The sequence below is a fragment of the Scomber japonicus genome, chromosome 9, assembly GCF_027409825.1.
Source record: "Scomber japonicus isolate fScoJap1 chromosome 9, fScoJap1.pri, whole genome shotgun sequence".
NCBI classification, from domain to species: domain Eukaryota; kingdom Metazoa; phylum Chordata; class Actinopteri; order Scombriformes; family Scombridae; genus Scomber; species Scomber japonicus.
Window position 1 is genome coordinate 12,677,644 of NC_070586.1, and position 22,881 is coordinate 12,700,524.

The following is a 22,881-nucleotide window of genomic DNA, read 5'->3' on the forward strand; positions in this document are numbered from 1 at the left end:
AGACATTTCAATGGCGCTCAGTGGGGTTTCCATGGCTATTCCATGTACAGAAATGAAAAGAGGGGACCCTCGCCTCGGGCCTGGCTCGCAACAGGGACAAATTTACATCTCAAGCAGGGCGGTTAAGACCCCTCCCCCCTTCTCTCCACCCCTCCCTTCCTGCTTCAGTATAACGGTCTGTGCATCTCAACCCCCCCACCCCTTGCCACCATCCCTCCATCCTCCCTCCCGAAAAAAACACTCACCACTGCCACTTTGTGCTGCTTCCTCACATAACCCTTTCTCACTGTCACACACAGAGTTTTCTTAGACGTTAAGCTCTTGTGTTCACTCTTGTACCCCCTCTCTATCAATTCTAAAGCTTTCTTGTTGGGGTGTCTTTCTTTCTTTCCTTCCTCCTTTCTTTTTGTCTCAACAGGAGGAATCCTGCCTCTCTCCACCCAGGCCGCCTTTGATCCACCCGACTCGAAGCTTCGCTATTTGCCTCCCCAAAAATAAAGAAAGGAGGGAAAAAAATCACTTCCACCTCAATGATCTCACTGAAAGAATGCAAAACAAAAAAACACATTTGGAGAGTTTGAAGAGCCTTCCTTTCCCTTCTTCCTTTCTCTTTTTCTCTCTCTCTCTCCCCATGATTCAATAGTTGCATTCCTTCACCCCTGAACAAAACATCAATACCTCTTGTCCAAATAGTGTAACAGCAATGGTATTTCTGGGAAGAAAAGGCTGCCGTTAAACAACTGGCTGCCCTCAAAATAGACCAAACGACTACCTCGTTTGCCACCACAACACAGAAAAGCATTTTATCGAGCATTGTCGTCGCTCTGCCTGCTATTATTAGCTCTACTTCGTTCCCAGTCACAATCAAAAGTCTTGTTTGGATCTACAAGTTTCTGCTCACTCATCAGACTTTGTTAAAAGGGATAAGAAACTTGTTTAAAAAGTTCAAACTTCCTCAAGCCTTTCCCTATAGATTTTTTTTCCCTTCTCCTCCTCGATTGCAGCGTTCATTCTGGGCTACCCGGGCCTGTGTAAGCCTGCCTCAGGGCTGGGATTAGTGCCCGTCCAGAGAGGTGTTTGTGTGTGTGTGTGTGTGTGTGTGTGTTTGTGTTTCAGAGGGAGAAAAAGCGAGGCAGAGGAGAGAGATCGACCTCAGTGCCCCCTGGCCCCCACGCCCCCTCCCTGCATCCCTTCTCCCCCTCTGCAGCGGTACGGCAGCCTCACCTGTGGGGCACTGGCAGAGGAAGGTGTTGATCTTGTCGATACACTTGCCGTTGTTCAGGCAGGGGCTGTTGGCGCACTCGTCCGTATCGATCTCGCAGAACTCCCCCTCGTAGCCTGGCCAATTAGCAAGGGAGGACCAGGAGGAAGATGTATTGGTTAGACAGAGACACGCACTGAGAAGCATTTTCACACTGCTGTTATCTACCGCTGTGGTGGCTTGAAATTATAAACAGTGGATCAGATGATTCAGATGATTTATTGGGTAATGGCTAAAATGTCAGAAAATAGTGTCCACTGTCTTCAAATTGCTTGTTTTGCTCAACCAACAGTCCAAAAAATATATTTAATCAGCAAATTTTCACAACTGAGAAGCAAGAACGAGTGAATGTCTGGCATTTTTGGTTAAGAGGTGACTTTTAAATATTTAACCATTCATAAAAAATGGTGCTGATTCTTTTTTTGGTTGATCAAGCAACTAATTAATTGATTTATTGTTTCAGCCAGAGCATGCCAAAAATGGAAATGGAGGAGAATGGGGGCAGGGACACACTAAGCATTTTTTTAGCCAATAAATCAGCTTTTGAAGATTTACTATTTCCATTTTATCTTAACACACATCAAGTAAATTACAGGGAAAAGTACAGATACCTCACGGATGGTTTGCTAAAGCTGCAGGAATTGAAACTGTACTGATAAATGAACAATTTGTGAGTGTGTGTGACTTGTTTATGAGCACTGACTTGCTGTAATCGGGCCATTTGAGGTGAGATTTCCACTTTATTTCAGGGTAAAAGCAGCGTTAGGCATATAAAAGTAATTTTCTGGTCAAACTGTGACTAACCAGATGTCTTACCTGGCATGCAGATACAGTGGAAGTCTCCTATTTGGTCCAGGCAGGTGGCCTCATTCCTGCACGGGTTCGACATGCACTCGTTAATGTCGAGCTCGCAGCGTGGTCCCACGTAACCCCGCTGGCACTTACACTGGAACGAGCCTTTGGTGTTTATACACTTCCCTGCATGCTCACACGGGTTGGAACCTGTTTTAAAACACATTAATACTTTAATTTTACTTTGTACTAACAATCCGTCATGCTGGCATACTGTAACAAGAAAATATTTGAATGTAAAGACATGACAACGAGATGATTTGGGTGGTTTAGTGTTGTTTGATGAAGCCAAAACCAAAGCCATGACTGTGTATGATTGCCGCAATAATACCCCTAAGTGGCTTATTTACTGTGATTATGGGCATAATTATGGGTACCAAAGTACCCATAATAGCAGGAAAGAATGAAGTTGTATTTTGGCTTGTATAAAAGAGTTACAAATGGATGTTTATTGATTGAAAGGCTCTTGTCAGCAGTAGAGTTAACTTAATGAAAATCTATGTTTTATGGAAGTCATCAGAAAAAGTTTAAATGTTTCCTCAGGCTGAAGCTGATCATTATGAGACACAGACGGAGAATTGGCAGGTCATGTAGTGGAGTTTTACCCAGAGAGCACTCGTCAACATCCTGATCACAGGAAGTACCGACATAGCCCGGAGGGCAGGTACAGAAGTGATTTCCACTGACGGGGCTGGTATCACAGTTGGAGCCCTTCTGACACGGGTTGCTGATGCAGGCGTCGTCCAGCTGGCACAGAAGACCTGGTGCACAACAGAGGAGGCAGACTTGACTTGAATACCCTCCAATCATTTCTTTCTGCTTCTCAAGTCAGTTTAAATTTTTCTGGGGGGATTTTATGAGCTGCAACACTCATAAAACTGTAAAATAAAAAAACCAACAAAATAGAGAAGGCCCTCTCGCACTGTTTTGTTTACTTTCCATTTGTTATTGTCAGTGCTGATTGTTTAACTCACTAGAAGTGTGCTGTTTGTATGAGTCAGAGTGAAACAGGAGTGCAAGTTGAGGTTAAGTGTCTTTACAATCAAAGGGAATTTAATGAAGTATAACATATAGTGTTCAATAAATTTGCTACTAGAAAAACAGGCATTTGCTCTGAAAAACATATTTGAATCTATTTCAGGAAGAAAAAGCCGGTGAAACAAAACAAAAATAATGAAAGTCATCACTTTAACGTCATCAATCGGCAGTAAGAAGTTGACTAAATATCAAAATGTAAAGATTATGTGACACGTCATGTCACAACCTGCAAAAAAAGATGTTATTTGTTGCACAGGGAAAAGCTGCAGATCTTTGAGAGGTGACTGGGAGGAATGATCGAGTGTCGAAACGGTCGTCAATGAATTCCTTGTTTTTTCCCAATGGACTAATGAACTGATCAACTAATTGTTTCAACTGTAATCTATAGTTGTTTGTATAGTACTGTATAGTTGCTTTCCGTTTTCATGTAATTTCACTTATGACTCATTACAATCTGTTGTTGAACCTTCTGTATTGTCTTTGTCTTTAATTGTTTTTATTTTGGTTTGTTTTTTTCCAGCCTGTGGTTCAGTTTAAAACACCAAAACCACAGGACCAACCAAAGACCAGAGTTTGTGACTGCAACTTCCTCACTTGTGTTGAATTTACAGCCTTTAATTTTAATCTTAATTCCACAACCCACAATAAAATGTCATTTAGCCAAAGCAATCTAAACTTGTAAAAATCAGTATTAAAGCCTCTGGAAATTTGGCTTGAAATAGAAAGAATGCATGTATGATATCACAGTCGGGTGTCTCATTAAGCATCCACAAAAATTTGGGTTTCAGATGCTTTTAATAGCTAAATTCCTCTAAGTTATAATAAAGAACAACATACCTGTGCGGCCATGAGGACATTCGCAGAAGAAAGAAGCTACGCGGTCATGACAGGTGGATCCATGGTGGCAGGCGGCACTGGCACAGTCGTCGATGTTCTCGCTGCAGTCATCCCCCGTCCACCCGTTCACACACACACACTGGTAGCTGCCATACGTGTTGTGACACGTGCCACCATTTTGGCAGGCGTTGGGCATCAGTTGGCACTCATCAACATCCTCTGTGCAGAGCTGACCTGTGAGAGAAGAGGGTTAAAGTTTAACTGGCTTACTACAATCTAGTTTATCTAAGTATGTGTGTACGAGTTGACAGATCTCAACACAAACCTGTAAATTCTGGTCTACATTGGCAGTTGTAGGTGTTGACTCCATCGACACAGATCCCTTCATTATGGCACTCATGTCCAGGACAGTCATCTATGTTGTGGTTACAGTTTTTTCCTGTGAAACCTGCAACAGAGAGAGGGCAAACAGTTGCAACAGACATGCCATGAATGTGTTTCCTTTGCACTTTCACTGAGTCATTTCTGTTGCCGGAGGCCTCAGATTTTCAGTTACTCATTCGTCCTGGTTTGAGAACGACATTCTCCCATTTACAACAAAGAGAGTGAAACCTCTCTACGGTTAAATGTGGTAAACTGCCTTCTTCTTCCTTGGAAAGAAGGCAGCTGTACCCTCTTGAGGTCTGTGGCAACCTCACCATGTATTAACATCCACTCTGCTATACAGTTACACAGCAGGCGACCGCTGGACTGTATAAATGGCATGTTGGGTAATGCGACATGAACTGAACCAGTGCAAGTCACGGCTGGAGTGTTGTCTGTTTTTTTTTAAGACAAACTTAAAAATCCAATAACATACAATTATTTTTGACTTGTGAGTGGATTAAGCTGACTGTTACTGGTTTTTGTTAAAATGTTTCACAGGTTTTGAGCAAATACCTTAAATGTCAGCAAAAGATATAACAAGAATGGGTTCTTCAATCACTCATTACTCTTTTATAACTTTGTTCAGTCTTCAGTACACGATTAATTGCTTATCTTTACCTTTTCTCATCAAAGTGTATCCCCCGTGTTTCTATTAACCACTATGGTGACAGAGACAGGTGTCTGCAACTAGGCCGCCTGTCTGGACTGTTTTTAATTCAACATTTTATTGTTCTTTTTTTGGGCGCTCTGGTGCAGTGGAGGCATGTGATGGAAAGTGGTAGCATGACATCAATGTTTGTATCTACAGCAGTGTCTTCAATATATATATTTACTATTTTTAAAGATGCCAACTAGGGCTGCAAAACATGTTACATCATCACATTTGAGAGGCTGAAATCAGCAATTACTTGGCACTTTTGCTTAAAAAGATCATTTAATTATCAAAACAGCCTTATCTAATTAATTGTCGCAGTTCTAATGCCACCTTTTACACCAAAATATAAAAACAAGTGAATGGAAATATCCCTGCTGACACTAGTTTACAACTGCGTAAATAGTAGGAAAGGTTAAATAACTTACTCAAAGTGAGAGATAAACCTACAATAACAGATTTTTTGGCCATATCCGTGCAGCGGAAAGAAGCTGTGCACACAAACCTGACATATTATCACCAATATTATATGATTGCATTGATTATAGCGACCTAATTATCGGAAATGTTAAGTTCATATTCTTCCTTTAACCCTTTCGAGGAAAAGCCTGTTATGACGGGCAGAAGCTTGAGGATGTGAAAGAGATGAGGTGGAACGCTGCCACATAGATTCATTACAAGGATTTCTGTACTCGGTGGAAAGAGACAAAAACAAGCCAAACTAAGTCTGCGTGGAGGTGATGAGGTGGTGGGCGGGACTTTTGTCCCACCGAGCTTTGCTTCACTTGGCTTTGTGAAAAGGATGTTGTCCTTTGACCATTTCCTTATGATAAGCCCCGATGCCTTCCTGCTCTCCCTTGTTCACACACTGTATACACCCAAGCAGAAACACTCATGTACACATGACACACACACACACACACACACACACGCACACACACACACACAGAGGACACAACATAAGCAGGAACAGCCCTGCCTTAAATGACATCATGGCTTAACAAGCCGGCATTGACATTTAAATTCGACTTGGGAATTCAGGAACAGTGTGTATTTAAAAATGAATAACGTGACCTTGAGCTAAAAGGATCAAATGATTCATGTTAGCTTACTTATGATTGTTACTCATGCGTGATAACTCGTTAATCAAATTGTTTTAGTCATTCTTTTAAGCAAAAATGGCGATTACAGATGATCAAATGTGATGATTTAATGCTTTTCTTAATCATACATAGTAGTAACATCTATATTTGGTCAGTCAGACAAAACAGGGCATGATGAAGACAACACCTTTGACTCTGGGAAACTATCACTGTCATTTTTCACTATCATCTGACATTTTATAGACATAACAATTGCTTGTTTAGTGGAGAAAATCATCAGCAGGTTCATCGATGCAGCGCTAATTTGATTTCAGCACTTAAAATCTAAAGTATTTTCTTCTTAATATCAAGAAAATGTGTACAATCATTTCATGAAATATTAGGCTGTACTGGCTGCTGACATAATACTCTCAAAGCTCTCAAAGGGAACTTGCCATCAGTCAGCGGAGCAAGTTTGTGTGTCAAAGTTCACCAGAGTTGAAAAGATTAACTTTCTCTCCGGGAGTGAATCCACTGATGCTGTAATCTCATCGGAATAAATTCGATTTTTGCTGCAACAATTTTTCCAGCTAGGCCTTAAAGCGACTGAACAGCAGATGATCACGTCGATAAAGACTTCACTAAACCTCATCATTTAAAGTAGCTCCCTAACCATGGATGTAGTGTAATATCCTCACCTGGCACACAGGAACATTCATAGTTTGTCTCTCCTTTCTGGATGCAGGTGCCTCCATTGTGACAGGGCGACGGGTTGCAGGGCAGGTAACGGCTCTCGCAGAACCTGCCCGTGTACTCTGCGGGACACTGGCACCGGTAGCCGCCGACCTCGTTGATGCACGCTCCGCCGTTCTTGCAGGGTGACGGACTTACGTCACACTCATTGACATCCTGTGTGCAGGTCTTTCCCGAGAAGAAGGGTGTGCAGGTACAGATGTAGTGGGACTCAATGGCAGAGCACTGCCCATCGTTGGCACATGGATTTGAGGCACAGGGGTCGGCTTGTTGGCACTGTTTACCTGAAGGAGACGAGAAACACTGTTCAAATGTCTAATATTGGCCTGACTAGCATTTTTCCTCAGGGTCAGAAGTTTATGATTTTGTTTTCTTTTTACTTTTTTGCATTTGAGACAAGTATCACAAAAGCATCCACAGTTTTGCTTAGGTTATAGGTCAGTCTGTTGTAGTCAAACTTAAATGTCCTTCCTCTTTGTTTTTAGTGGAGGCTCTGAATGTATTGGTTCATATTATGCAACACATTAAGTCATCTTTCTGTGACAAAATGTTTCACATTTACTTAATTCTGCAAAAACAAAAAGACATTGTTACTATGACAATTTAGCATTTTGAAACTTCCTGATTTATGGAACTATTAAAAACCTAAAACGACCTTCTTACAAAGATTTAGATGTGGAGATTGATACCACTCTCACATCTGTCCAATCAACACTAAGCTTGTCAGGAGACAGTTAAATTAGCTTAGCATAAATACTGGAAACAGGGACACATCTATCCTGGCTCTGACCCATAAAAAAGACTTGTCAATTAATTAATTAAACAAAAGAGATATAACACCTTAATGAGAGAGCCTCAGAGGTTCTAATAGCTACTGTATAGATTATACTAAGCTTAGTTTAGTAGTCTCTTTTCTGTAGCTTCGTATTTTGCAGATACTATTCCCAATCATCTGACAAGGCCTCACATACATCTTAAGAACCCTTGTTCGAGTCCCATGCAGCCCACAGTTTAACACAACTGCTGTAATACTGCTGTTGTGTGTTACCTGACCATCCAGGCGGGCAGCGGCACTTGTATGTCTGGAGGGTCTCAACCTCACAGATGCCCCCGTTGCGACACGGTAAGGAGAAACAAACATTGGTAGTGGGCGTCATGCAGAGGCGGTCGGTGAAGCCCGGTCTGCAGGTGCAGGTGAAGTCCATCCTGTCCCCCTTGGACACCGTCGCACACGAGCCACCATTCATGCATGACGAGGGTACACATGGGTCGCGGAACTGGCACCTGTCTCCTGCAAATCCGGTCCGGCACCTGAGTGGAAAAGTCAGAAATAGTTGTTCCAGCAGTTCCAGAAAGTTTTTCCTCTTGAACTCATGATAAAAACTGTCCTTACCTTTAACTTATATACATGCTGTTAATTGTTTATTTAAAGCATAAAGTCACTTATTCACAGTCATCAAAGAAGTGAAAGTGTAGTCTTGTTTACTGTGTTCTCATAACTGAGCTGACAAATCTAAAATACCACAAAGAACCATTACATCATTAGTACGAAGAATTTACAATTCAATAAAAACCCACTATCCACAAGATATATTGATCCACCAATAAATGTCCATTCTTTATTTATTGTCTTTGTTTTATAACTGGCATCACAAAGAGTCGGACCAGTCAAAGGGAATCCCAAACAGTATTTCTACCAATCCAATCTTTTTCAAGTCAGCGCTGATTGAACAGTTCACAAGGGTAGGACAACACCCAGGCCTTGTGAGGGTCATCCCTTTGTCTGCTACTATAAATCAGCTGCTTGGGGTAAAAGCTTTACCCCATACTACTAACTACTATCCATGTCTTTTAAAAGAGGGTCCTGCAATGCTGTTTATTTTTTTACAACACAGCAACACAGCTATGAGAAACCATGCTTTAAACGGGACATTCGTCTTTCTACTGTCACTCCACTTGAACAATGTCTTTCAGGCTATAAAACACAGTGTTCTGAACTAAGGGAGGAGATGTGATGTTTCTCACAGGTTGTGTCTGAGTCATAAATGCTGCTCGGACCCAAGCGAACAGGTTCCCATAGAGAGGGAGACAGAGGGAGAGAGAGGGAGGAAGAGAGAGAGAGAGAGAGAGAGAGAGAGAGCTGCTGCAGATCACAGGGACACATTCACACATTTACAATTACAATGAGAGGACTTGAAGGGTGTCCCCTGAGGATACGCGCGGCTCAACAAAGGGGCCACACACACATACCTACACAGTGTGCAGTCTTTTGCGCACACACACGCGCGCACACACACACACACACACACACACACACACACACACACACACACGCACACACACACACACACACACACACACACACACACACACACACACACACACACACACACACACACACACACACACACACACACACACACACACACAGAGACACACAGGAAGATTACGCATGAACACTGTGCATGGGACTTTGTAAGTTTATGTTCACTGTTGCACGCATATTCACACACAAGGTGATGGTCAAATAAACAATCCCACGGTTCAATCTAGTCACACTGGAAAATTACTACATTTTACATCACAATTTGTGTATTTGGAAGACACTCCAAATCTTATGTACAGTTGAGGTACAGGTGACTTTCATTTGGGAGACAGATAGATAGCGAAGGGTGGAGAAAGTATGATCAAAAGAGAGAAAGAGGATATTAAACAATTACAGTATTATTTTAACAACCATTTAAAAAACTAGTAATTATTAGTAATTTATCAACTAAAAAATGACAAATACTTACTGGTTCTAACTTCTAACTTGTGAGAATTTACAGATTTTTTCAAGCAATTTGAAGACATCACGATGATGGGCATCATGATGGGCATTCTTCACAATTTTCTGACATTTTTCAACCAAATGATCAAATGATCGACTAAACAACAGTAGAAAGATTAATTGATTAAATAAATGAATCATAAGTCTCACAGCTTGGGCTTTTCAATAAAATACTAAATGTTCAACACTGTGCTAATACCAAACCTGAGTTTCAGTACAGTGAAAAGATGCTTTTTCACATAAAATACATGTTTTTCTACTAAACGCTTCACAAAAGAAGCCAAACCTCTGAAACATGACTTAACACAAGCAGTCATAGAAGGATTTTGCCCAAATATATAACATATATACAATCTAAAACTGACAAATGTTTTAGATCAATGAATATCTGATTCAGAAATAAGACTATAAATCTTTAAGATTTAATAAGACTAAAACAGTTTTTGACGCTGTACTACAGACACCATCAGTATTAAAGTTTGATATCCAGACCTCGTTGCAGCTCTATCTGAGAACAAAACCAACCACCTCAGATGTGCTTCATTAGACCCTCCCTACTGCCACATTCCCATATTCATCACCTTCAGAGATTCAATACTGTTGTCAACAAACAGTGGGTGGCCAGGGAGGCCTGGTCAGTACAAAAACAAAGCATCTACTCAATAGAATCTGGGGAAGAGAGAGAAAAAATCTACGGTATCTGGAATTCCTGTTCCTAATCGGTATTTTCCAAAAGTTGAGACAGAAGAAAAGCAGCCATCGTGGCAGCCTTCAGCAGCTCTCAGGGCTGAAATGTGCTCACTTCGACCCTTTTGTCAGCACTCATTCATCCTGAGGACAAGGCGGCATCTATACCACAGTTTTTGAGCCGCAAGCCAACATTATGGCAACTTCAAAGCACCGTGCCACCACCTCAATGCTTGTTATTCTTCCCTCCCCAGAGCGGATTTGCTCCAGTATCAGACAAGGGATGGGAAGAGGATGAAACGGAAGAGACTGTGGCGCAACCTCAGTCAAGAAACATGATAGATTTTTGAAAAGTGAATTCCTGCAAAGAGGAAAACTACACAGGAAAAGTCTAGAAAATCAATCTTCTTAGGTTTTGTTGCTTTTTGTGCACAAGTTTGACAAACAAAAGTTGACTTTGACTTTTTGCTTCTCTCACGCAAAAACAATATTGTGCATAAAAACATCCTGCCGACATCAAAGCGGCCTTCCCACGACATAAAAACCCGCTGTCACACTCAAATACCTGACCAGAGCCAGCAAGTCTATTAGCCCTGAGGGGCTGGCAGGACCATGTCCCCAAACATTCCCAGGGGGTCCAATGTGTGTGTGTGTGTGTGTGTGTGTATGTGTGTAGGTGGGGGCTGAGCTGTGGCCCCTCTGTAGGGACAGGCGTGTGTTTAGACAGGGTCTCCCTCTCAGGGGATTAGGCAGCCTTAGGACTGTGGCAAGGAAAAGAAAACATCACATGCTAGGCTGCCCGCTGCATAAACAGTAGTAGCGAGTGGTGGCATGTCACCATGTCGGCAATGGAGAAGCGTACCTTGGCTGAGTGTCATTTAGCTCCAGATCACTGTTGCGTTTATGGTCAAACAAGGAGTCGTGGCAAAAGGCAGAAAGCAAATCGGTTCCGTGCCAAAAAATCTCAGGGGTCAAACAGCGTTCTTCCACAGTAACACATAATAAACACAGTAGGCGTTCTCTCAAAGGGAAACATTGAGCCAAAGTCCTGATGGAAAAGTTTGGACTCTTAGTTTGCTGGTGTATCATTTTAAAATGAATATATTTAGGTTTTGGAGTTTTGATTGGATGAAAACAGAAAATTTATGGAAGTCATCTCAGTGTGAGTCTAGCTTGTTCTGGATGAAGCATTCAGTACTCTTTAGGAAACAATATTTCACTATTGAGGGGGAACTCCACCAATTTTACACATCAGAGCACTTTTAGGTGTTGGCGAGTATGAATGCAAATGACTAAAAGTTTGAAAATGAAAAATATCTGCAGTTAAAAACAAGTGATGGTGCCAAACCTCTGCAGCCAGCTCCTCATCTCTGCCTGAGGCTGGCAGCTCAAGGCTACATGAGCCACAACTAGACACACCACCTGAATCTCAGATCAAACTTAGACTTACCTTGTGAGTAATGTAGGTGCCAGGTTTTGAGAAGGAAGAATGTGTGTAATATAAAAACGTACTGCTGCATCTATTCTTATCATTTTTAAGGGAAGTGGTTATTGGTACGAATTCAAAACGGAGGAACTTTTCTACTTGCAGGTGATACACCAATTCATTCAGTGGTTTAGGTTAAAAAGGCAGTGAAAATGTCCCATTTAATGGCACCAAAATGCCCGATGTGATGGTAAAAAAAATATCTTATTTGTGGTCTACAAGAAGTCTCTGCAACAGTACAAATTACTAGCTATTATTGGTTAATCTGTAGATTATTTTCTTGATTAAATTAGTTTGGTCATTAAAAGTAATAAAATAATATAAAGTGATAAAACATCTTCACAGAGTGCAACACATCTTGATCCACTTTCTGATCTTAACTGGTAAAAAAGTTTTATCAGCATCAGCATCATATCAGCACTTGTAGCTGGTGTAGTTGCAAATTCTTCTACATCCATAGCCAGCCCCATCGGCAGACAGTTTGTGTGTGTGTGTGTGTGTGTGTGTGTGTGTGTATGTGTGTGTGTGTGTGTGTGTGTGTGTGTGTGTGTGTGTGTGTGTGTGTGTGTGTGTGTGTGTGTGTGTGTGTGGTGAACGGAATGGGGTTCAGTGGAGAGAAACAGCAGATCTGGCTGCTAGAAGGCCAGTCCAGTTAAGCCTCAGTGGTGGCGGGTGCTGAGGTCGTGAGGCGCCACATGAGCTCGCTGGAAAAAGGCCGCAGGGAGCAGGTGCGCATGTTAATGAGGAGACAGCAGCTGCTGGCCCGGCACATTCACCCCCTCCTCCCCCATATCCACTAACCCTCCACTCTACCTCCTTCCTCTCCATGGCACCCCATCCTACTACTGTCCTCAAGCCCAGACAGAGGCAAGGGCCACACACTGCAAAAAATGAGCTTCTTACCTCATGAATTAGTCATTTTGAGGGTTATTTTTTAATCTGAATACAATCGAATAAATCTGTGGTGGAGAGAGCTGGAGAAAAGTTTTTAAAGTTTTCCTCTAACAAATAAACATTAAATAAACTCACATTGAAAAGTTAATAAAAGTGATTAAAATTATGAATATACATCAAGAATCAAGTTGACTGGTCATTTTTCAGGCTCAACACTACATGAAAGGACATCTTGAGAGCCCCAACCCAACCCCCCCCCCCCCCTCCTCCTCTCACTACTTAGCAGTGAAATGAAGAGTGAGAGAGGAAGAAAAAAAAAAAAGACGGCGAGAGAGAGAGCGAAGGATGAGTGGGCCCATTGTTTTTCCTCCCCATTCAGAGTTGACCACAGGCTGGGCGTATTCAGCTGTTATACCTCCTCTTTCCTCTCCTTCCCCTCTTTCCTTCGCTCCCTCCGTCACCCCAAAAAATATATATTCTTCTGAATCTTACTTTCATTATATATGGCTCTTCCCTGAGATCTCTCCTTTTTTTCTCATTATTGGCTTTTCTTCTTCTGTTCAAAGCTGTATGGTTGCTGGCATCCGCTCGCTCCCCTCTGTGCACCTTCTTTCCCTCCAAACCCCCTTGCCCCCTTCTACGGAACCCCCATTTCTTTTCATAAGGGCTGGCTAGATTTGTAAGACACCACATTAGGATTTATAAGTCTCAACTGACGTCTGCTTACTCCCCCAAAAACTTTCTTCCAAGTTACTTTCAAGCTGCTGCTTTAAGTGGTCTGCAATGTTTGAGGCAAAAGAAAAGCTTAAAAAAATATCCAACACACACACACACACACACACACACACACACACACACACACACACACACACACAAGCAGCAGGACAAACAAAAGAGTCTGAAAGAAAAGAAACTGGAACTGGTTTGGTTGGGTTTTTAGTAGGGAGAAACAGATAGAAAGGGGTCGCCAGTTCAGAAGGAATTTTGGTGTTTACTCCTAAGAGCCTCCTGTCCTGATTCTTAACCCGAGCAACCTTACAAAAAAAAAAGAAAAAAAAAGGCTCGCTGGCAGCCTCACTTTATGGTTCCATGAAAAAACTCGCACCAGCTTTGAAAACCGGCATCTGGCCTTCCTCGCCCTCGCAAAAAAACAGCCCAGCGTCTCGCACCAAGGCCCAAAAGACAAACAGAAAGCGCTCTTGCACCCTCACCTCAGTGCACGTGGACGCACTATCCAAACACACTCCGGCTGAGGTGCTAGCAGTAAGTCAACTGTAGCACACGCTAGGCAAAGAATGCTAACAGTTTGCTCTTTAACTTGGCGAGAGCCCGTCAAATACAGGCTCAGCACAAAGTAGCTTTTACAGGCATCAAGCTTAACTGCCTCAATGAGAGCTTGCACGTATAAAATAGGGGGGTAAGACAAAAGATAGTCAACGACTCTTTTATGGAGTCTTGGCTGTGTTCTGAACAAACATTGCAAAGCAGCTGCTTCAACAAGTGAAATCTGCTGGCCTGGCGAGTGGGATAATCTCAACAGCAGCAGGTAAACTGGGCTGCTGGAAAGGTAAATAAAGAAGACATGAAAAGAGGGACACAAATCAGAAGCTGAGCAAATATCAGGTGTTTGGAGGGAGGTATCGTATAACTCCAGGACAGCAGTGGAATTATCTCTTTGGTAAGGCCGATACTGTTATTATCTTTTCTGTCATCCCTGCCCAGTAGCCCATATTGTTCTCCTCTGCGCTCACTTCTGCGCCATCTCTTCTTCAATTGCCTGCGCAGTAGCCCGTGGCAACAGGTCTGCAACACTGATGGGATGCATTACAGGGCCGGGCGGCGGCTCGAGCCTGCAGCAGATGTTGTGGTGACATCCGACCCTTGGCCAGGCGTCACTTTAAAGGGGCTTTCCTCAGTGTCGGGCCAATCTGCCATCTGCCATCTTTCTGAGGTCACACACAGATGGGGACAGAGGCTTTGAGCGAGATATTTAGGCTGCACATGTGCACTGTATACAAATAAAAATCTGGAGAAAATACACAGATTTTTATCGAACCTGTACGGCCCCCTCTCTGTATCCCCTTTTAAGAAGCTTAGTGAATTAGGTTGTGCACTTATTCAATTATTATGCCATGTAAAGCTCTGTGGGAGACAGAATCAGTGTCTGGTTCCATTTCTGTAAATGACATAATTAGTCAAATCTTCTTTTGTTGTTAATTAAATGTAAAAAATCCAGTTTAACAACAACTTGGATGATATTTTTGTTGTTTTGATTATAATTTCAATTTTTTATGACACGCAATGACATTTCCTCATCAAAGTTTTCACTGAGATCTACAAACACATCAACATTACTCCATCAAAGTGTTGCTCCATCAAAACAAGACAGATTAACCAATTCATTAGGAGGCAAAACAGAATGCACCCTAGATATCTTAATAATCACACATTGCACAGGAAAACTGAGCACACACAACTACAGTGGGTCAAAACTGTACAAAATTGGTGGTTTGTAAATTGTTTTATAACCATTCTCCTTCATTTTCTTTGACAAATAAGTCTAACTATAATAATCTGAGTGCTTGTGTTTCTTGCCCTGTCACACTTGAGCAACGTTTCCTCTCATCAATAAACTTGGTGAGTAAAATGTTATCATTACTGACAGGGATGAAGACCAACAGCTGTAATAAACTGGAATTATCCTTTTAAGAGTAATCTATGTGTCATGTGTCTCCTCCTCTGACAAAAGACTGCTATCCAGAAGTCAAACTGTGTTAGTGGAGCATGTTTGTACCTCTGGCCACCCCCCCTTTCCTCTCTTATCCCTCCTGCCTCCCCACCACCCATTCTCATTTCCTGGCTGTTTGGTTCTGTGCCTGTGCTTTAGTCTTGTTTTGTCATTTGCACTGTATGTCCTTTTAATGATTTTAAAGCAAATGATTTTATGGTGTAACATTATATTTATTGCTCTATTGTTTCTATTTTTCTACACTTTGTTTTTATTTTTTATATTTTGTATTACTATTGGAGGGGTGGGGGGTTTAATTGCATGTTTCAATGTTTGGGTTTTATTTTAATTTCTCAAATTGCATGTTTTTATGTTTTTATGTTTTATGTAAAGCACATTGAGTTGCCATTGTGTATGAAATGCGCTATGTAAATAAAGCTGCCTTGCCTTGTCTTGCCTTGTCTGATCTGTTTTAAAAGCATTGCCCAAATGAAGCTTCTCTCTTCTACTCTCCTCTTCGTTCCTTCACACTTCCCTCCCTTTTTTTTTTTTTTTGCACTCTCTTATATTTTTCCCGTCAGCATACAGTGGGTTACCACAGTGACAACTCTGCTACCACTGGCAGAGAAAACCAACATTAAAATGCACACTTCAATACAGCTTCAATCCACACAAAATTTAGTCAATTCAAATAAAAATAGCTCTTTTACAAACACCAAACTTGGCACGAAAAAAAAAAACAGGGTTGTTGTTTGTTGTGGAACTGAAACCAAAGTTACCACCAAATCCCCGCTAGCTACACAAATTACAGGGGAAATGCTGCCCCTTCTTTCCCTCCTCCTTACATCCATCCCTCTTTTCCTTCCTCTCTAATCGTACAGGAGAGCTGACCTGGCCAGCCCACATCTGGCAGCCTTCATTAGAGACCCTGTTTATTTGGGGAGCATTATGGACACAGCCCATGGGAAAGAGCCTGCTCCCCCTGGGACCAGCACAACATTCAATGTGTGTGTGTGTGTGTGTGTGTCTTGAGAGTCATAGCAGCTCTAATGACTGTTGCCACTGCCTACTTTACAAGGCTGGGAACCACTTAAAGGCTTTACGGTTGTCTGAAGGTGTAGCCGACAGTGCAACCGGACCCTCAGGTTGTTACTGTACACGATGACATGCCATGCGTGGACTCTGGATAAGTGTTGGAGCTCTTAACCCTTGAGGAAACTGTCATTTTTTCCCATCTTGTGTAACATATACCGTGATTGCTATCAGTTTTACAATCTGCTTTGCTCTTTAACTGCACTAACCGCTCTGTTTCACTACAAAAGCAAAACACTCTATTCTGCCAGATATCCTGTGAGCGAAGGCAGTGAGAGTGACTGAAAGGCAAAAGCACACCTGGCAGACAAAGTCAGTCTGTTTCTGTGTGGAGCTGAATGGGCAAAACCACAAGTAATCATGGGTATTATGGAGCATGCTGCTGTGTGGGTGAGTGCACGTCCCTCTTAGTTGTTATACTTTTACCCACAGACAGGTGGTCTGGCTAAAAGAAAAAAAAAAGAAATGAGGAAGTGTGGTTTGGAGTATGCCCAGTGTCTTTGTCTCACACACACACACACACACACACACACACACACACACACACACACACACGCACACACACACACACATTGACTGTCAGTCCTCTTAGAGCCTGCGATCAAAGTTTGTGTGATTTGTCTTGGCATATGCCAACCAGGCAGGCTCAAATATCACTAATCCTCCACACTGAGGTTCCCCACCACCAAGTCGCTTCAATCAGCCAGAACACCCTGCTGATCAGCCCTCTCACCAGCCGGACTCTTGCCAAAGGGAACCCAACACCGGCGGCAGCGGCCATATAAAAGCCTCGCGCTGTGTGTTTCTCGTTGTGTGATGATATGATCAGATACGGCACCTTTTCTTCCCTCTGGCTACTCTGAGGCTGTTTCCTGAGTCTGAATGGAGGTGTAGAGGAGGGATGAGGGGAGGAGCGGGGGAGTTGGGGGGGTGTAGTGTGTGTGGGGAAGGTTAAGATAGACTCATCTGACCGGAGCAAACAGAGGTGCCATTGAAGAATCCCCAGAAACGGAGAGACAAGGGCTCACTTTCATTGATGTGGACGTATACTGTAGCAGTCACTGCACATACCAGCAAAGAATTCATGGCTGTGCTTTTTATCCGAGGCCACATTCACACAAATGCAGAAAAAAATGTTAAAATTCGAATTATCTATTGAAAGTTGTCACATTTTTACACCTGAAATGTCTGCTATCCACTCTGAAATCCATTTACAGACTGAAACTTTTCAACACCTCATATCAATAATCTATGTTCAACCAATACATGAGGGTGAAGTATTGACACTCAATACTTTGTGTCAACATATTGAAAGGTGGCACTGAATGTTTGATCAGGTTCTTTACAACTAACTAAAATCTCAATCCATCTTTTTTTTTTCTATGAAAGGCCAGAAAACAGTGAAATTTAAAACTGCAACGATTAGACAATCAATTGATTAGTCGAGGAAATTAATCAGCGACTATTTTGATAATTGATCGCTGTTTTAAGTTTCTCCATCAAACCAGCAGCATCTGCTTAAAAACAAACTAAGACAATTGGTCTTTTATCAAAATAGGTGCCTATTAATTTCCTGTCAAGGAGCCAATCGATTGATCGACAAATTGTTGCAGCTTGATTCTTTTATCGAATTAATTTCCTAATGCAACTGATTGATTGATTTTTATTAAATTAGGATTTATTTCTCTTTTTCACTGTGTACTTTTATAGCTGTTATACAGATGTTTTAATAACTCAAGAAGTGTTTTTTGGAATCTGTATTGAAACTTGAGGATTGAAACAGTCCTTGGAGATTGGCGCAGGTATCCAACCAAACTTCAAATGATATCCAGCCCTGTCATGTGTCATACATCAGTAATTGCAAAAAAGTTCACAGACAACAAACTCACAACATATAATTTACCAATCTGGAGAGCATTTTATTCATGGAAAATTCCAACTTAGCATGCATACAAAAACAAAAGGGAGTTTATCAAAACCTCAGCGCAGCAGAACCAGAACCAGATCATTTATTAGTTCTGGGTTGCAGTCCGGCCTTATCCGTACAAACCTCATACTGCCAGAACCTAAATACTAAAAACCCCTCTTCACACGACTTCCCCGCCATCAACAGGTTGTCAAAAAACTGTTGCATTTATTCATCACACCGACTAACTGACAATGAAGGTATGTGATCTCTCAGCAGCTTCCTTCCTCACTCCAGAGTCCGCCTGACATCTCTCATCTCTCTGGTCAGAGAGGAGCTCTGCTGTGAGCTACTTTGATTCTGGCCATTGTGCCACTGGAATCTGGGAGTTATTTTTCCTGGTCAGGATTGGCTCGGCTCTGTCACTGCTCTCTGTAACTGCCAAGCCTCTAAAGTAAATGAGAGGCCTCCTTGAAGCTCTTTGGAGATAAACTTAAGTCAGAATATCACTGGGCAAGGCCAGATATGAGAAGGAGATGGTATTTATGGTATGGCATGTCAAGTAGGCATCTCTGTCAGCCTATATAAATCTGAAGCATCCAGCGTCACTTACTTATCCTCGACATAACACTTGAGTTCAAGAGTGGCTTCTTTTTGATTGAGGCAAACTCGCAATACTGTCAAGAATCAAGTGGCTCAGGAGGAAGAAACACCTCTCTGCATGCTTTCATTAGGAAACACACTGTCACACTTTACCCTTCAACAGGACACTCAGGCGATCATTAGCCTTTTTACTGATGAAAAATCTACATATTAACTATTTCTTACATTAGTCAAATAATGCACTTGCACTGTCAGACCTTTCAGCCACCTGGTTGCAATTATAATTGCTGTTTATGTCCTGATGCTGCCGGCTATTCTGTTTATGAGAGTTGCAGCACCGACTGCGTCAGTGCACTTGCTGTGGAAGTCATTGATCTTGGAGGATGTTTGCAGGAAGTCTGTGTAAAAGCATTGACGCTAGTAAACCTGGCTCAGGGTTTAGGGGCTGGAAAAGAAAACTAGAGTGGTTTGTTAACCTATTCATTTGGTAAACTGTGAGGATCAGTTTACTGGTAGAGGCCTACTACACTAAATCTTGTAGAGTACTTAGGCTGTAAAATAGTTGTGTAATGTCTTCTTCTATGGCTCTGGAAGAGATTTTTTTAAGTCAGAGAAAATAATCCTTGTCACGTCATCAGGGTTATCTTGGCTTGGTTTTAAGACTTCAATAGTTTACGAGAAACTTTGTGTTACAAACTGAGGGCATGGAGCTTAGCGGACAAGGCAGGGTCTAAGGAAAGATCCTATTTTGCCTGTGTAGGATTCAGCCTTTTTTCTAACCTGACTCATACTATGAACTAAAATTCAGGATTCTCAGTCTTTCCTGCATTTGACTTTAACCATTCTTGTTAAACTCTGTCTCTCCCAAAGTGTCTAAACTTTAAAGAAGTGTTACTTAATAGTTAACCCTCCAGTCATATAAGCCTGTTTCCTAACTTTTGAAACTTTGTACTTATTGTTTGGAAAGTGCTCTATAAATAAAGCTATTATTAATATTATGTTATATTAAGTATAGACTCTTATATAACTGTTAAATTCACATAATCAACTCACAACAACACATATTAGTCCCACAAAGGCATGGTTTCCTTCCATGTGACTTCAAATAGGTTTTGCTCATAAAATTGGACCCTAATTGGAAAAACAAGACTAATTTCCACACTTTATTCACCTTAAAGTTAACTTGAAGTTAGCTGCAGCACTGTACACACATGGGCAACTTAGCCACTGTAGAAGCAAAATTTGTGAAGACTTTGGAGAACTTATAATCAAAAATTCCCGAGCCCTCTGGTGGCACAGTGATGACACACACACACACACACACACGCGCGCACACACACACACACACACACTAATCCGTTTTTGCCCGCTTAAATCTTTCAAACTACAAGGATGGAGTGAGCGAGCCCCCCATGCCCATCTCCATGTTTAATTGGAGAAGTCTGAGAAGGGGGACAGTGAAGAGGGGCACAATGATGGCTTTGTGGCCCAGTGAGTAGGTAGAGAAGGTGGAGGGAGGAGGGGGAGGGGGGGGGGGTTTGAGGGGTGAATAACACGACCAGACCAAATTAAGATGTGGCAGGGGGCCAAGATGACTGCCTGAGTCTTACAGTCTCGAAGCTGTGACCCGGCCAGCCCAATCATCTGGCGGTCAGCGAGCTCTGCGACTGCTCCAGTAAGATGACACTGGCTGCCGCTGCTCATGCCAAGTTAGGGAAAAGAGCCAAGTGCAAAGTAGACTATTGTTATATTTTTTTTTTAAAGAGCTGCAGCTTATCGGTTTACATGTAAAGAGTAAAAAAAAAAATACATCTCCAAAATACAAAACTCTGAAGCACTTAAAAGACAAAATGCTGAGATAAATATTTTAGCGGTTAGAAAACATCTACCCTTTGCCATCTGTCCAAGGGAATGAGAGGGAGAGAGAGCACTGAGGGCCATTGAGGAGGGGACAAAATCCCAGGAGAGAGGAGGAGAAGGAGGAGGAGGAGGTGGGGGGGGTTCGGGTGTTAGGGTAGTAGGAGGACAGGGTCTGAGGGTCTCTCTGGGAAGCCTCACCCAGATTAGTCACACAGAATTAATCGCAGCAGAGAACAATGGTTGCCGAGCTTCTGGCAACCCCAGCTGTCGCTCCGTGGAAGAAAAGAAAAACAAGATTTAGGGCTGCGAGAGTTTGGCTGCAGAGGGGAGAGTGTGGTGGCGCGCACACACACACACACTCTCTCTCGCACAGTGACCCCTGTCCTCATCAATGTCCACTCACTTCTGTCTCAGCTCTGACCATTTGTCTCCCCAGAAATAGCAACACCAGAGTGAGTGCTTCACATGTCAACTAAAAAATCTGACTCAACTCAAATTCCACAATCACACTTTTTTTTCTCCCCCGAATCTACTCTGGAGGTATTCCTCACAATTTGTCAGTTAACAAGATTTCAACTTACTTGCACTCTCCATTCCCATCTGAAGTTGCTTCACACCTCCCCTGGTTCAAACACGACTCCATGGGCATGAAGCATCTTTGGCCTGTGAATGGAAAGTTTTAATACACCTGCACTTTGCTAAAAAAAAAAACTAAAAAAAACAAAACAAGAAACTTTTAAGAACTTTAAAGCAAGTCTATTATTATGTGGGTGGCAGTTATTACAACATGATTGATTGAGTGATTTCAGGTGATGAAGCAAAACCACATTCCAAATATTTGTGTTCTTCAGGGGCTTTATATATGGCACAGGTATAACTCCAAAAATGTGAAATCTAGGTGTGACTCTTGCCACCTTGAAGTGCAGTTTGTGAGGACTTCTACACTGGTTTGGCAGAGGCATGCTCCTCTGTGCAGCTGTCCCAAAAAATATGCCATTTGGAGAGTAACACAGCTTTGCAATAATATTAAAAAAAAAAACCCAGTACTCGCTATCCAAACTGAAAAGGCATGCGTTTACATACTAGTGAGAGAAAAAGTTGACTGTTTGTTGGACAAGTGCGCAACAGCTGCCTGAGCAAAGTTAGAAAAGCATGGACTGATACAGCTTTGCAGCACAGGAGATGAGTGATGTTTAGGATGTCAACAGGTGTATGAGTTCATATAAGTTAATGTAATTAATGTTAATTAACAGTGAACTTCGGTAACCTGCAGGATGAGTGCAAAAAAAAGGTGGGAAAATAAATTGCTCCACTTCAGCTGCAGTCCATCACACACCTAACTGAATGCAACAAGTTAAAATTAAACTCTAATGCGCCTCTATGGAGGACATGAGTACATATTATTACATTTAAAAAAAAAGACACTATGAAAAGCCCCCCACCCCCCCTAAAAAAAAAGTGAAACCCCCCCCTTCAGCACCACTCACCTCGTGTTAGTCCTATCAGCGACAATAAGAAAGTTAGTTTCGCAAAGAAAATATGCATTCCTTCTGGTTTAAAATGATTGTACAAATCCACGTGGGTTTTTCATAGATCCGATATATGTGTCTTCCTCTTTGTCAAATAAAAAAAAAGCCCCAATAGAGTTCAGTTCATCATACGGTAAATCCACACAGAGAAAGTTAAGCGGCGTCTATCTGTAAGAGCATGAGATGTTGTCACTTCAGTTCCCGAGTTGGAAATGACTTAGAGGACGCTTCTCTCCACATTGGCCGCTGTATGTGTAGGGGCGTAACTCACTCCTCCACAGACACAATCACACACCAGTTGGTCCCCAGACAGACACAAGCTGCACACAATTTGATGGAGAGATAGACTGGAAGTTTGTTTTTTC

The 22,881-nt window shown here is 42.1% G+C and overlaps 1 protein-coding gene across 2 annotated transcripts in view; it reads right to left on the bottom strand.

Moving 5' to 3' along the window:
* LOC128364471 (neurogenic locus notch homolog protein 1-like) overlaps nucleotides 1–22,639 on the bottom strand; it is a 44,772-nt gene extending 22,133 nt beyond the window's left edge. For both annotated transcript variants that reach the window (XM_053324996.1, XM_053324995.1), the window contains exons 1-9: nucleotides 22,475–22,639; nucleotides 21,569–21,650; nucleotides 7,950–8,212; nucleotides 6,847–7,185; nucleotides 4,314–4,436; nucleotides 3,989–4,222; nucleotides 2,719–2,874; nucleotides 2,078–2,263; nucleotides 1,225–1,338 (exon numbers count right to left, since the gene is read on the bottom strand). In XM_053324996.1, coding sequence (XP_053180971.1) covers nucleotides 1,225–1,338; nucleotides 2,078–2,263; nucleotides 2,719–2,874; nucleotides 3,989–4,222; nucleotides 4,314–4,436; nucleotides 6,847–7,185; nucleotides 7,950–8,212; nucleotides 21,569–21,650; nucleotides 22,475–22,532 — 1,555 coding nt within the window. In that variant the 5' untranslated portion in view covers nucleotides 22,533–22,639. The remainder of the gene's footprint in view (nucleotides 1–1,224; nucleotides 1,339–2,077; nucleotides 2,264–2,718; nucleotides 2,875–3,988; nucleotides 4,223–4,313; nucleotides 4,437–6,846; nucleotides 7,186–7,949; nucleotides 8,213–21,568; nucleotides 21,651–22,474) is intronic.
* Nucleotides 22,640–22,881: the final 242 nt, after the last annotated feature.